We start from the raw sequence: 15,620 nt of genomic DNA, 5'->3' as shown, positions 1-15,620 counted from the left end.
AAACAGCACTTCACTCTGTATGTGCAGAGGTAAGTGCCAGCTGTCTTCCTTTTCGTTGGGTTAAAAGTTATAAGGCGGATGATATTACCACTACCCTTCTCCTCTTCTAGCCAGTTAGGACGAAGTTCTCAACATGAGCTGAGTGTTGGCCACTGACTGGGCAGCAGCTTTCACAGTCATCACTCTTGAGGATGGAAACAAAAAGTCCAAACATTGGAGACAAGCTTCTGGCGCTTGAGAGGTAGGGCTGCAGGACAAGAAAAAAGCATCAGGGCAAAGTGCAAGATAATGCTTGTGGGGGAAACAGAATCTGAAAACACATACACTACATCAGAGGAAGAAGACTGAGAGAAGCCCAGTGTTCATATAGCTGGGAAATTAGACGGAAGTTTACAAATGACATGGTTTCACACACACACAAAAAACAATGCAGTTTGGGTTGCAAATGCGAAGGCATTTCACTAATCAGGGTAGTATTAGTCTTTTCCTATATGGCTCTGATGTGACCACAACTGGAGTACTATATTCAATTCTGATCAGGCTTACCAGCCTAAATAGAGACAAATGGAAAAAATTTAAAGAAGAGTAACAAAAAATATCAGGGGGATGAAGGACTGATTTAAGATGCAAGACAGAAAGAGCTAAAGATGTATAAGCTTGGCTAAAAGATGACTAATGGAGGGACATGGGAATGTGCTATAGCACTATTGGAAGGCTGAAATCACTAAGGATGGAGAGGAATTATTTAAAGTGGAACACAGTGCTGTAACGAGGAGTAATGTGGTGCAAGCAAAAAGAAATTTTAGGATGAGTATCAGGAAAAACCTCCTGACAGTGAGATGTAGCATGTGGAACAGTCTGCCAATGGAGGTCACAGAAACCTTAGGACTTTTAAAACTGTCTAAAATATATTGCACAGGAACTCCTGTTCTGTCAGGAAAATAGACTGAATTATCTAATAGGTTTTTCTAGTCTCAAACTTCTATGATTCCAGAATACATTCAAATGAAATATAGAATTAATGTGCCCCTCTGCCCCCTGCAAATTTCGATAACTTCTTCCATCCAGTGCCCTACTGAATCCACTATGAATGTGTAGTATTCAAATAATCTCTTGCTTTTACTGATGAGATTTCTCTACAATAAACTCTCTTCTCCTATTGCAAACACAAAAAATACATTTTCAAAGTGCAGGAGGTGATGATTATATTTAAAGACAACACTACAATACTTTGCACTGTGGGACTGAAATACCCACAACACGCATCTCTCGTCCAAGTGCAATAACCACATATGCATGTTCACGATAACTGGTGAACTGTGCAGACTATTCTTCGCAATTTAGTTGGTATGTGGGCACTTTCTTGTTGTTTCTATGCAGTCTTAAATACAATTTGGTATTAGCTTCATAGTGGTATGTGAAGAGCCTATTCCTACTGTCATGATTTCCTGATATGAGGCAAGAAATTACGGATAATATTGCTCAAGAGAAAAGAGATTTCCTTGTAATTAATTTGGACTTCTGATTCTTTCTTCTAACTGAAGTATAAAATCACTTGGGTATGAAGAACCAGTGGTAGGTCATCTACTCCATCCCCCATTGCAATAGGAGTGATTTAACTGGCCATGACGATGACTAGTTGAGCCTTGAATGTCTTCTGGGGGCCTGGGGGGGTGAAGATTCCTCAGTCTTTTTAGCAGCTTGTGCCGTGTTACATTTGTAGTTATTTGTAATATTTGGCCTAATATTACCAACTTCCCACAAGAACTACTACTTTTTCAGCTCTAGTTTGACTAACGAGTGTTCCATTTTTTAATAACATTCTTTTACGTATTTGTAGTTTTATATGACCTTTCAATTGTTGTCTTTAGCCAAAATATGGCCAGTTCTCAGTATCCTTTTCTTGGAGTCTTGTTTTCAAACACTGAAATTTTTGCTGCTGCCTCTTGAACCTTCTCAAATGGATTTGTTTTTTAAAATGTGCAGCGTGGTGCAGAATACATAACTCCAACTAGAACCTAAATAGGGCTGAGCAGAGAGACCAAACCATCAGTGAGGTTTCTAGCTGCAGTTCAATGTGAGTGCAAGAAGGCCATTTGCCTATAGCAGGGAGCAAAACCCTGTACTAACTGAGCAAAAATTGTATTAAAATACATGTTATAGGGATATCCAAGGAATGAAAAATCAGGCCTCCCCAATCCCATGAACATCATTAAGTTAACAGAACTGGTTGGGTATAGCAAGAGAGTGTGGCTAGGCTTTTGCTAGATTTCTCTGCTGACTGCATTTCTTGTGGTTCCGCAAGGAACGAACATGGTATAAAACAAACAGCGTTATCTGGGAGATCAGGGACTTCACTGCATTGGAACCTATCAAACCAAATGATCACTGGTATTCTTCACACATCTTGTGTACGTACTCACAATATATATCTTTCAAAATCTCCTGTCAACATGCTGTCACAGGCTACAAAGACACAGAAAGGAATGTTAATGGTGACATCTACTTCTATAGGCTTAGCATTCAATTCTGGTATACCAGCAAAACTGAATTTAGAGAGTCCTATAAGCTATTACTTCAATGCCCACAGTCAGTGGGACAGTCCAGTAAAACACACCAGAAAGAAAAGCACAGCATGTGAGGGCTGGTTACCAGTATAATAAAACCATTAAACACAAAACATGGGATTTTCAAAAGTGCTCATTATTGGCCTAGCTTTTGTCCCATTGAAATCAATGTGAGTTTTACCACTGACTTCGAAGAAAAACATTTTAAAACAAAAAAGGTGTGCTGTAGTTATCTCCTTAGATTTAGCAGAGCTTAATCAACTCCTGCCCACTTTGTGACATATCAAGGGGACAGGGAAAACTGTGTGTTGTCCATGCCTGAGGAGATGACTCTTTAGGGATGGGCTGCTGACACAGCTTGCATGAAGGATACAATCAACAAGGGGCTGGTTCCTTTCTTGGCAATCTTTTCAACTATGAAGATTCAGCCTTCATAAAACAAACCGAAGTGTTGCTGTTCTGTTAATCCTGCTTTGCAGAAAAGCATAAAATCACCCCTCAATGAAAAGTGTGCCCCAATTTAAATGTTAGTGTTTTTAAACAGAGGAAATTAAATGCACCAAAGAATGCTCATGTAACATGAAAGTAAAAATCGCACCAAAAATGCTACAGCAACATGAAGGTTAAAACACAAAATATCAGGAGGTACAAAAAAGAAAAGCTTCTCAAAGAAACACTGACTCACACATGTTGCACAAATACAATATTATCAAATTACTAGTTAGGATTTTAAGGCCTGATATACAGCCAGGCCACAGCCCAACCTCTAATTTTTGTGGGTGCAATTTTTGCATCCACAAATACCTTCTGCCTGTAGAAGCAGAACTTGGACATCTAAATATCTGCAACAGTAAGTGCAAATAGTTAGATGGCCAAATGTTACCATTTGCTGTGACTGCAATTATTTATAAGTGCAATTTTGTGCCTGCAAATTTAGAGGCCATTGCTGAAAAATCAGGCCCTACATGTAAACTTTATATGAAATATGTGCAATGCGGGTGAATATATTACTATGAGAATCTGAATTTTTTCCATCTTTTGAAAATTGTATTTTAAATTTTTAACCTTCACATGATGTTAACATAATGTTTTGTATATAATATTTATTAATTCTTAAAAAGTACTTAATACACAGATTTCTGTAAAAAAAATTTATTGTCCATATAAAAGTGCCAAAATATCCACCAACACTGTAATCTAGTTCAATAACCAGCTTAATCTAGTAATCAAAATTGCAAGCATCTTTATTCACATTTTTAAAATCAAATTCCTGTCACATGTTTCCACAGTAACCCGAGTCCCTAGAAAGTGGGAAATTTGCATTCCGGTTGGTTGTTGTAGTCCATATGTCCAAGTTCATATAGGCACGGAATGGGTTAAACCTTGGATAATACTCCTGCTTACACATAACTGCCTGGTTCTCAACATGAGCTGAGTGTTGACCGGTGGCACTGACCGGGCAGCAGCTTTCATAGACATCACTCTGAGGTGCCCAGATGGAACCAAAAAGTCCAGACATTGGAGACAAGCTTCTGGCGCTTGAGAGGTAGGGCTGTAGGACAAGAAAAAAGCATCAGGGCAAAATGTAAGCCAATATGCTGGGGGAAACAGAATCTGAAAACACATACACTACATGGGAGGAAGAAGCAGCCTGGGGAGCAGAATTGCTGAGAGAAACCTAGGGATCATATAGCCAGGAAATTATAGACAGGAGTTTACAAATGACATGGTTGCAAAAAAAGGCCAATACAGTTTTGGGTTGCACATGCAAAGGCATTTCACAAAGCAGGGCAGTATTAGCCTTCTTCTATATGGCTCTGATGTGACCACAACTGGAGTACTATATCCAGGTCTGATCAGGCTTACCAGCAAAAATATAGACAAATGGAGAAAATTTAAAGAAGAGTAACAAAGTGTATCACGGGGATGAAGGATTGATTTAAGAGACAAGACAGAAAGAACTAAAGATGTATAAGCTTGTCTAAGAGATGACTAATGGAGGGACATGGTAACATGCTATAGCACTACTGGAAGAACGGAACACACTGCTGTGAGAGTAATGGGGTGCAAGTAAAGAGAAATTTTAGAATGAATATCAGGAAAAACCTCTTGAAAGTGAGATGTATTAGCCTGTGGAACAGTCTGCCAACGGAGGTCACAGAAGCCTTAGGACTTTTAAAACCAGCTAAAACACTAAGAAATGTATTTTAGGGAAAATCCTGTTCTGTCAGGAAAATAGACTGAATTATCTAATAGGTTTTTCTAGTCTCAAACTTCTATGATTCCAGAATACATTCAAATAAAATATAGAATTAATGTCCCTCTCTGCCCCCTGTAAATTTCTATCACTTCTTCCATCCAGTGCCCTATTGAATCCACTATGAATGTGTGCTGTTGAAATCATCTCTTGCTTTTACTGATGAGATTTGTCTGTTAAACTCTCTTTTCCTATTGTAAACACAAAAAATACATTTTCAAAGTGGAAGATTTTCATCCTAGTGCAGGAGAAGGTGATTATATCTAAAGACAACACTACAACACTGAAATAAACTTGTCCCATCCCTTCCTGTTCATCTGCTACACTTTTCTCTTTGGAGACAAGCACAAAGGGCCAAAGTGAGTGCTCAGAGATTCATGCACAAATCCAGCTGAAGTCAGTTTGAGTTGCATGTATACATTGCAGAGCAAACTTTGTGGATATTACCAAGAGCACCAGGGCTGTGCATGCTACTCTACAATTTCTGATTTCCCTTTTGTGTTCATAACTTTAGAATTGTTTTCATTGTCAGCACTTCTTGCTTCTATCCTCCACTAAAACCGTTTTGTTTTTTTTGAGGGAGGGAGAGGGGTAAACAGATTATCCAAATCCAACATGCACGTTTCCATTCTCAAGGGTCTCAATACAATGTTCAAGTAAAATGACCCAACAGAAACTTAGCAAAATATTGGTGACATACTATGAATAGTGCTAACAAAATCAACATCAAACACCACAGCCTACTGGAAAGAAAGGAGGAGAGACTGAAATGTAAAGGTATCTGGCAGGCACTTCAGAGGAGCACATTAGGCCAACACGTAGTGACCGGAATACTCACTGAAGAGTTGACATAACTGGCTGGTTCCCAGGTAGGTGTCATGTTGGGTGGAGCGCTCCAGGTAGACTGACAATTGTGATCAATGAAGGCAGTATTTTGAACTTCTGCAGTACATGGGAAGCCATTGGGGTAATTCATGTTTTCTGCAGTTGAGGCGAGATGGAGAACAAAATTAAGCTTTTTGCATTATAAATTATATTAAACTTTCTGTAGGGGGGGCTGAACTGTCCCAGCATGAGAGACATTAGAACTGCTGGCTGGTTTTCACCACTCCAAGGTGACTTCCTGGCAATACAGCAATCACCTCTTTGTAACATTTACATATTTCCATGCATCTTTCAAAGCTACAATATAAACAGGATTATTGTTTCTTATTAGCTACTACTGGGGCCATTAGCCAACTGCTAGCAAGGGAAATGGGTAAAGGCTACATAAAACCTTTTATCTCTGGATCGCTGGAGCTTGAAACCCTCCATTAGCCATGGAACAGGTAGAGTGTGGACAACATTAAGGCAAAGCTTCCCCATCCTTCCCTGCCCACATGCCTCAGCCCTAAACTCCCAAGAGACTACGGCGATTCAAAATCCTGTGCTCTTGTAGCTTCATCTTTAAATATAGCCTAGCTAGTAGTGCAGTATTCCAGGTAACTGTGAACATGATTAATGTGCAAAATAAGTCACATCCTGGGGGAAAAATAGGCCACAAGAGACGTTATGTTGTACACGCTAGTATACTGAGCTCTGTCACAGGTGCACAATCTGTTGGGATTTCTACTTTGAGAAACCTGGTCTTTGCATAGCACTTTTAAGTTGCCTTCTTATTTCTTATATGCACACACAACACAATACTGTATAGCACTTGGTGTCAAAAATTTAAATTTGAGTAAATGACAACTTCTCAAAACAAACAAATACTTTTCAGGCTTTCCATTTGTAGATTTGTTTCAGCTCATTCTCCACCAATGAGTACCGACACAGTTGAGGTTTGATATTTGTGAGTGGGGTGCAGAGAAGGAATGTTAAAAAGAGCAGTCTGGGCCTGATAACTCTGCTGGAGTTACTGTAGTCACACTAGTAGAAAACTGATGTAAGTGAAATCAAAATCAGGCCTTTAGGAAGCTCTGCAAACCAGGTTTTGGGTGAGTGGGTCAAAACTCATTCAGGTTGTTCCAAGTCAGGAATTTAACTAAGGGTGTCTGAAAAACCTCATTCTAGAGAGCAGTGAGGACCATGTGGTTAGGGCACTAGAACAGGAATCAGGAGACCTGGGTTGTGTTCCTAGATCTGCCACAGATTAAATTATTTAACTCCTCTGTGCCTTAGTTCCCTAACTGGAAAACAGACATAACTGCACTTTTCTTCTCCCATCCTTTGTCTGTCTTGTCCACTTAGATCATAAGTTCTTTGGGGTAGGGACCAACTCTTGTGCGTGTTCAGCACCTCGCACAATGGGCACCTCATATTACCTGGGGTCTCTAGGCACTACTGTAATACACATACGTGATAAAAACTAATTTCTCCTAATCTATTTTACCCTAATTAAAAACATTAGCAAGCTCAGCTCTCTAATAGTCTAGTGCTACTGGTTTTAAAAGAAAAAATGATATTAATTACCTTGCTTTTCAAAGGAGGAGAGAAAAGAACATGCTTAGTGATATTTTGGAAGTTTAGCAGCACTCTTACCTTCTGGAAAAGCACTGTATTCATTCATCTCTAATGGGCAATACATGTTGGGAAACTGGCTATCACAAGTTGCATTCCAATCAATGAAGCTATTACAAACGACAAAATCAAACGACAAAAATCGTATAAAATCAAAAAACAAAAATCAAAATACTGTACAGGGTTTATGAAAATAGTTTAAAAATACTTTAAGATACTGTTAAACTATTAGATGACAATTGCCTGAAATAAGTGATTGCACTTCACACATACTAATTACATAATAGTACAGAACAGTCATTATCAGCAATGGTGTTGTGTTAAAATCAGGCTCATTCTTATACTGAGTGGGGGTGTGGAACAATTTTTATGGGGGGGAGGGGGCTGAAAGCCATTGAACCAAACTGTAAACACTGTATATGATGGGAACCACTTCAAGCCATGGGGTGCAGCACCCCCTGCCCTCCTAGTTCCAGCACTTCTGATACTGAGCATTTTTTTAATCTTTTCCCCATGAGGCGGAAGAAGAGACTAGTGGCTAAAGTACAGGACTGGTAGGAAGGTTATCTGAGTTCTGTTTCTGGATCTGCCACAAACTTCCTGTATTACTTAAGCAAGTACAAACCTTCTGGGATTCAGTTTCCCCATCTGTAAAAAAAGGAATTATAGTATGTTCCTACCACATAAGCGTTTTAGGAGGGAACTATGGCCACTGGGAGTTGCGAGCGGCTGTACCTGCGGACGCTCAGGTAAACAAAGCATCTCACGGCCTGCCAGGGGCTTACCCTGAACAAGCCGCAAACCAAGTTTGGGAACCCCTGGTCTACAGTAAGATTCTTGCTTACTAGATCTTAACATGCAACCATACCATGGAAACTGTTTAAACGGCACATGCTTAAGAATCATTGCATGATAAGCTCAGATACATTCATGCTGTTAAGGCCGTAGGCTGAAAAACACGATATCAAAAAATGAAGCAAAAAATAACTTGCCTATTGTGAACCGAAGGGGTTTCCTGGATCATGCATGGTACGTTATTCTCAAGGTTATAGTTTAAGCTATTTGTCAAACAGACTGGTTGAGCAGGCCACAAGTCTCCTGTAGGATAAAGACCTAGAAAGGCAAAGAGATCTTGATTGAAGCGTATGAAATGCAACAGTACAGAAATGAGGGATCCACCAAATCTTAGTACTATGGTGACATCTGATTCTCAGATCCACAGTAAAAAGGTTGTATGTATGAGAGATAATCCAGCCAGAGAGATCGCTTTATAGTTTTCCCAAAGGACAGTACCTATCCCTCCCTCCTATATTACTACTTGAAACCAAAAAGAAGGGTTGTCAATATAAAAAGAAACCTCACTAAAAGATTCCAAGACAGACTGTCAGGGCCAGATCCTACAGCTGATATAAACTGACTCAATGGAGGTAGGCCAATTTATACCAGATGAGGATCTGTCCCTATGAGCATATGTCACTGGGCGAAAATTCCTAGGGAAGAACTTATTGACAAATGTTTACGTTTGATGGAAATTGCTGTGCAGATGAAAACAAAATCAAACACTTTTCAATTGGGTAAAAAAAAAAAATAATAATAATATTGAAGCGGATTCTGAAATTCAACATAGCAAAAGCAAAGATTCCTACAGAAAGTACATGTGATGTTGGAATGACATCAGTGATGAGACCTGGTACTTGTATCTTTCATCATGGGAGAATGGACTAAACGAAAATGACTGTTTTCACAGCCAAATTTGAGTACTGATTACATGTTTGTGTATTAAAACTTTTCCTCAGGAAGAGGCTCTAGTTTTGAACAGAAGAGCTCGTGCTGCTAGAGCCATTAAAAATAGGAATAAACTATAAGCGCACATACTTTTTAAAGGGAAAAAGACATGAAAAAAACGAGAGAGAGAGAGAGAGAGCGCAAGCTTCAGATTTCTTCTCGGATCCACAATTCTATTCTACAATCTCTAATTTATCCCGTAATCTTTTACTCCACAATTTATTAATCCCACCAAACAAATGAACATTATTTCCATTTGAAATGCAGATAAACGAAAACAACCACATATTTAAGATCCCAAACCATCACATAATTCATTGTCCATTTTGGAGGGAGTAAGGTCAAAAAGGGCTGAGGACGTTTTCCTCAGTCATGACTGAGGAAATTAGGAGAGAAATATCTGATGGCATTAACTGTGTCTCAACTCCACTTAAGATGTAGGTTCTTTTGACCTCTCAGTCATGCTGGTACTGTTTAAATGTTACTCTACAGTCAGGGTGCTTAGCCTGTGCAAAGCAAGGCAACTGTCAGGAAAGAATACTGGAAGTGTGAAATGACACCTGAATCCTGCCTTTTTTCACTGAGAATACCATAAACAAAGTCTAGGTTATAACAAAGGAAGTCTTCTCTGAGTCCTTTTAGTTGTCAGGAAGTTTAAAAAGGCAAGTCCTCAGCAATGTAGCTCAAACTCAGCAGTCTGACAGTAAAGCCCTTGTGGGTTTATACATAAACGTAGTTAAGAAACATTATGTGTGGTACTTATGTGTACTACTGTACAAACATTAGCACCAAATCTGTTGTTGAAAAAGCAACTAACCTTTATTTTTGTCAGGATCTGCAGTTATGTCAGTGAAGTTGGTACATACGGTTTCTGGATACTGGGGGACAGTATTTATGTCTCTGCTGAATGAAGACAAAGGACTTTTTAAAATTTTGGATTATCAACATTAAAAATTCCCTAGTGATTCTTCCAGGGCCGCCCAGAGGATTCAGGGGGCCTGAGGCAAAGCAATTTCGGGGGCCCCGTCCATAAAAAAAGTTGCAATACTATAGAATACTATATTTTTGTGGGGGCCCCTGCGGGGCCCGGGGCAAATTGCCCCACTTGCCCCCCTCTCTGGGCGGCCCTGGATTCTTCTCCTAGAAAAGAAAATTCAAGGAGTTTTATAGGTTTTTTTCATGTTGAAAATTTTCTGATGGATGTCTCTAGAATGGAAGCTACTACACGGAGCGATGGAACACTAAATAATAGATGATACTGTAGGGAGCATGGAAATGGTGTCCCTTTGCTCCACAAATTAAGCTTTTCCTTTGCCTATTCTCCTTACTCTGAGCTATCGCATACCTCACAATCTCATCATTTTAGTGCTTATTATATGTGGAAAACAAATAAAATACTCATTATCTTAACTCTTTATTATCCGTATTTCAGATGATATAAAACTCATGAGCCAAATTTCATTTATCAAACATTCTGATCATCTGAAGATTTCAGATGTTCCCCAACCAATTCAGATAATCCGTTTACTTTAAGATAATATATATAACATATTCCATATATTAATGTATGTGTATTCACATATTCCACATACATCTAATTTAACTGGAACACAGACTGTACTGAGACTAAATGAGAGCATGGTTCATAGGTTCAGACTGAGATTAAGTTTGTTTGGGATGAGCTTTATCTATTAGTGATTGCTAAACATAAGAGGTCTACCCATATCTTTAAAACCAATAGGTCAGCTTTCCATATACTGTACAACAGAAATTTACTTCTCAGAATAATGTCACCTGCAGAAGTTAAGAGGAAGAAAAAGCTCTGCTCACTGGGAGCCCAACTCTTCTTTTTGGGTGTGACCTCTCTCCCGGTCTGTGACATTTTGGGCTGTACCTCTCTTCCTGCAAATATCAGAGATGGTTCCCAATTTGTTGTTGGAGTTACAGGCTTTTGACCATGGTATTTCCAAAGCTGCACTGAAATACTCCGTTATCAGTAACCCCAGGGAAAATATGTAATTGACTCTAGTAGCTGAATCCCACTTGTCTCAAACTGGGAGTGAGATGAACATCCAGGTAACTAAAACTTTAGATGCTGCACATATTATAGTAAGGGGGAGGATATGTCAGAGAAAGAAAAGGAACAATTTTCGAGTTGTCTCAGGACAGTATGATTCTCATAAAAAGAACCCCATCAACTTAAAAGTGACATATTTGTCTGACCTTTCCTTACCTAAAAATTAGCACAGAAAACTACTAGAATGGGAAGATAATAAAAATATGTATCCCATATTTCCCTTGCATATTAAGCAAGGTTCCCCTATCATTTGTGTAGGTTTTTTCAGAGAGCTACAGGGAAGAGAGAAACATTTCCAACATTAGGAAAACATGACTGTACTACCTCAAAAATTAGCAGTGAGAATCACAAGCAGGTGGTAGAACCTGAAACTGTTTTTAATTCATTTTTAAAAAACTAACAATATTTCAAGTTGATGGAGTTTCTTTAATATTTTACTGGGGTAGACTTAACAAAAATTTACCTGGTATTGCAGATGTTATGAGACAGATTTAAAGTGATGGGAGTTTCAGTTGGAAAATCATTTTGTGAAATATTCTCCCCTAAATAAAACAATGATTGTGAATCAAAAAAGATTTTGAAAACAGAAACATATACACAATACACTTACCAATGGTGTGTATGAACTTATTTCTCAGTGTGGAATGTCAGTACCAGCACTTACCATTTCAGAATGTATTTATCAAATATGCTTATTCATAAACCCCTCTGAAATCTATACAGTTGTCACGTATTATATGGATTCTCAACCTGGAGACCATGATCCCTTCTTTCTGGCTAGCTAAGAGGAGGGCCCAGACATTTTATTACTGTTGCAATATGGGCCCAGGATTTGGAAAAAGATTGAGAGCCACTATTCTACCAGAAGCAGGGGTGGCTCTAGCCTTTTTGCCACCCCAAGCACGGCAGGCAGGCTGCCTTCGGCGGCCTGCCTGCGGGAGGTCCCCGAACCCGCGGATTTGGCAACATGCCTGCAGGAGGTCCACCCGGTCCCGCGGCTTCGGCGTACCCGCCGCCGAATTGCCGCCGAATCCGCGGGACCAGTGGACCTCCCGCAGGCATGCCGCCAAAGGCTGCCTGACTGCCGCCCTCACAGGGACCGGCAGGGCGCCCCCCGCGGCTTGCCGCCCCAGGCACGTGCTTGGAGTGCTGGTGCCTGGAGCCGCCGCTGACCAGAAGAGTAAGTTCTTCTGTGGTGTAGGACTTTATGAAAAGAAAATACATTTATGCATTGTTTTTTGTGCAGTGTTCACCTCAAAAATTGTTACTACTAACATTTATAATGTTAATTATTCATTCCTACTTACTATCAAAATGACTGTGTTTGAAAAGAGTTACACTACATTATGAATATATAGGGTTGCCAACTTTCTAATCACACAAAACTGAACACCTTTGTCCTGCCCCGCCCCTTCTCCGAGGCCCTGCCCCTGATCACTCCATCCCCCCTCCCTCCATTGCTCCCTTTCTCCCACCCTCACTCACTTGCTCATTTTCACTGGGCTGGTTCAGGGGGTTGGAGTGCGGGAGGAGGTGTGGACTCCAGGGTGGGGCCAGAAATGAGGGGTTCAGGATATGGGAGGGGGCTCCAGGCTCGGGCAGAGGGTTGGTGTGTGTGTGGGGGGAGTGAGGGCTCCAGCTGGGGGTGCAGTCTCTGGTTTGGGACTGGGGATGAGAGGTTTTGGGTGCAGGGGGGACTCTGGGCTGGGGCAGGGGGTTGGAGTGCAGGAGAGGGTGAGGGCTCTGGGAGGGAGTTTGGGTGCGTAAGGGGGCTCACGGCTGGAGCTGACCGGAGCTGCCTGGGTCCCTTTTCAACCAGGTGTTCCGGTAAAAAACCAGATGCCTGGCAACCCTATGAATACATAGAAAATTATTCCAGAGATAATTCATCTCATTAGGTCAGAGGCACAGCTAATCTTTCCTGACTCTGAAGCCAGGTTTGTTGATACGTTTTTGCTCAGACACTAAATTATATTTATATTATTCAAAATAGCATTTAGAGACATGAAACCAATTTTTCCATGTCACTAGAGAACATTCAATATAAACTACTTTAAATTCTGTTCATTATTAATGCTGCAGCAAGCTACCTGTTAATAATACTATTGGTACTAAGGATTTTCACCGTTCTTTTTAATATGGCACAGCAACGAAGCATAATTGTGCCTTCTGGTGTTTGTGATGTGCTTTGGGCTTATTGCCATATACAAGTGCATGATTCTGGGGTATTCTCTGTAATTTTTTGAGCTGTCCATCCGTGCACTTTCTTAATTACCCACAAACAAAGATTCTTTTCACTTTTGCCACTTAAAGATGTAGGTCATATATATTACAACACATAACATATACATTGTTCCACATGCAACAATAATCTAAAGGTAAGGACTGAATTAAAATGTGGGCAGAGTTAGTAGCTCTCAGTTCTGCAGTCTTCCCAAAAGTGACTAATTGTACAGCTTCCTTAATTTCTGGTGTGGTACTTTTTCAGTTTGCTTTCTTATCCGCATTTCCTCTTTCCCCTTTTGCTTTTACTGTTGATGGCTCTTTTTCTCTACTGTTGGGTATAGTATCATGGCAACCTGAGTCACTAATGCATTCACCCTAAGATATTCTTGCAAAATGATTACATGTTTTAGACACATTTAATAAGTAGGAGACCATTTTTCCCCAGGAAGGAGCACAAAAGGCATACAAATTAACTGGAGGCAACTAGATGCCTTGACTAGAGTACTGGGGAGCACTGAATGAATTTTGAGGTTTTCTAATGTTTACAAGGAATTTTCTAATGCAACAAAGATCTCAGCTACTTCAGAGTGTGCACAGGTCAGATATTGGAGTCCTGGCTCATTTCTAACATACAATATTATAATGGTTATGGAACAACAAATACAGCAATTCTGCATCTTGGAGTCTTAACTCCAATGTTTGTTTTAGATTTCCTGAATAAACCAGGTGAACCATGAGTGGATGAATACAAAACCCCTTTGTGTTATATATACACACATGATGTACATTGTTTTATACAGGATGTACACTTTCAAAACTGAATGCCAGCTTAAAAAAAGTAGCTGGAAAAAAGATTTAGCAACTGGTAAAATACTTTCTGGTCCCTCACTCTGTAGAATGCTACCATGAAGACTCGATTCTATTAAGCCCTGGTATCTGGGCAGACTGCATAAGCTACACACACTCTCCTTGTAACTAAGGGTTCCATTGACTCAAACTATCCAAAAAGAAGACCTAAACTCGGCATGTACTTGTGCGTATTCTATTTCCAACACTTACTTGATGGAAGAAAATGCCGGGTAATAATCATGGGCTTTTTATCTCCATCGGAGCTGCTTGTGCTACTCCAGCTGCCCCAGCTACCACGACTGGCACGTACACTTCCTGAAGAACTTCCACAGTCCGAGCTTGAATCAGAGCAAAATTTTTCCAAACAATTCTTCTTAGACCGTTGATAAAAGCTTTCTGAAAAAAGTTGGAAAAAAAAAGAAAAGAAAGAATATTACATTTAAACTCAAAATTAAATAATTTTTTTTTGAAATGTGTTATTATATTAATCCTTTAAACCTACTGAGCAGAAACAGCAAGTATTATTTACAGATAGCATCACTGGCATGTATGGCATTTTATGGGCATACAAGATGACAAAATCCCTACCCTGGAGGAGCTTATCATCTAAGTTACACCTATAACACAATGAGAAGTGACAACAAACCATGGCCTATAGGGGCTGAGACAGGAGTAAGAAATGGGAAGTGGATACTGCTCTTTACAATAAAATTTGTGCTGCTTAATCAGATACCTTATATAAAGACCCTGGGAACATGCACATTAAAAACAAAAACAAACCTAATAAATAACTCAATAGTGAACTATGGACTTTCCCCTCCTCCTCATCTTATCGAGAATAAGAACTACCACTATATAAACTCATTTATCTGCCTAACACTCCCCCTTCTCAAAAGCTGGGAAAAACAGATAGACTTTGAGGAAAGGTAAACAGGCCCTGGATCTGTGGCCCAAGGCAGGAAACAAGGTTCAAAGTTGTTGGTTATTCACTGAAAATGCCCTACCTATACCCCACCTGAAGCTATTCTGGGGGCTGTCACTTTAACTGATCTCAATTGTGATTATATCACACAAGGAGACAGTTGATAGGTAGGCATGTCCCAAACAGTTTAATGCACTGTTGTTCCCAGGACATCAGAGACAAGGTGGGTGAGGTAATATATTTTATTGGACCAACTTCTGTTGGTGAGAGAGAGAAGCTTTCAAGCTTACACAGAGCTCTCTTTAGAAGTTGGTCCAATAAAAGATATTACCTCACGCACCTTGTCCCCCAAACAGTTTAAGGCATTACAGTTTCATGCTCTGACATGTCTTCTTACCTTGGCTAGGGAGTATTATGGATGAAATGCATTCAGCCCCT

At 39.9% G+C, this 15,620-nt stretch overlaps 1 protein-coding gene across 1 annotated transcript in view; it reads right to left on the bottom strand.

Annotated features, from left to right (window-relative positions):
- Positions 1–3,715: 3,715 nt before the first annotated feature.
- TMEM131L (transmembrane 131 like) overlaps positions 3,716–15,620 on the bottom strand; it is a 121,786-nt gene continuing 109,881 nt past the window's right edge. The window contains exons 29-35 of the mRNA XM_065404730.1: positions 14,471–14,656; positions 11,649–11,727; positions 9,926–10,011; positions 8,316–8,436; positions 7,345–7,433; positions 5,663–5,805; positions 3,716–4,119 (exon numbers count right to left, since the gene is read on the bottom strand). Of these exons, the coding sequence (XP_065260802.1) occupies positions 3,841–4,119; positions 5,663–5,805; positions 7,345–7,433; positions 8,316–8,436; positions 9,926–10,011; positions 11,649–11,727; positions 14,471–14,656 (983 nt within the window). The 3' untranslated portion in view covers positions 3,716–3,840. The remainder of the gene's footprint in view (positions 4,120–5,662; positions 5,806–7,344; positions 7,434–8,315; positions 8,437–9,925; positions 10,012–11,648; positions 11,728–14,470; positions 14,657–15,620) is intronic.

Source organism: Emys orbicularis, chromosome 5 (assembly GCF_028017835.1).
Source record: "Emys orbicularis isolate rEmyOrb1 chromosome 5, rEmyOrb1.hap1, whole genome shotgun sequence".
NCBI classification, from domain to species: domain Eukaryota; kingdom Metazoa; phylum Chordata; order Testudines; family Emydidae; genus Emys; species Emys orbicularis.
Note: the sequence above shows the minus strand (reverse complement) of the source record. Positions and strands in the feature narration are given on the sequence as shown.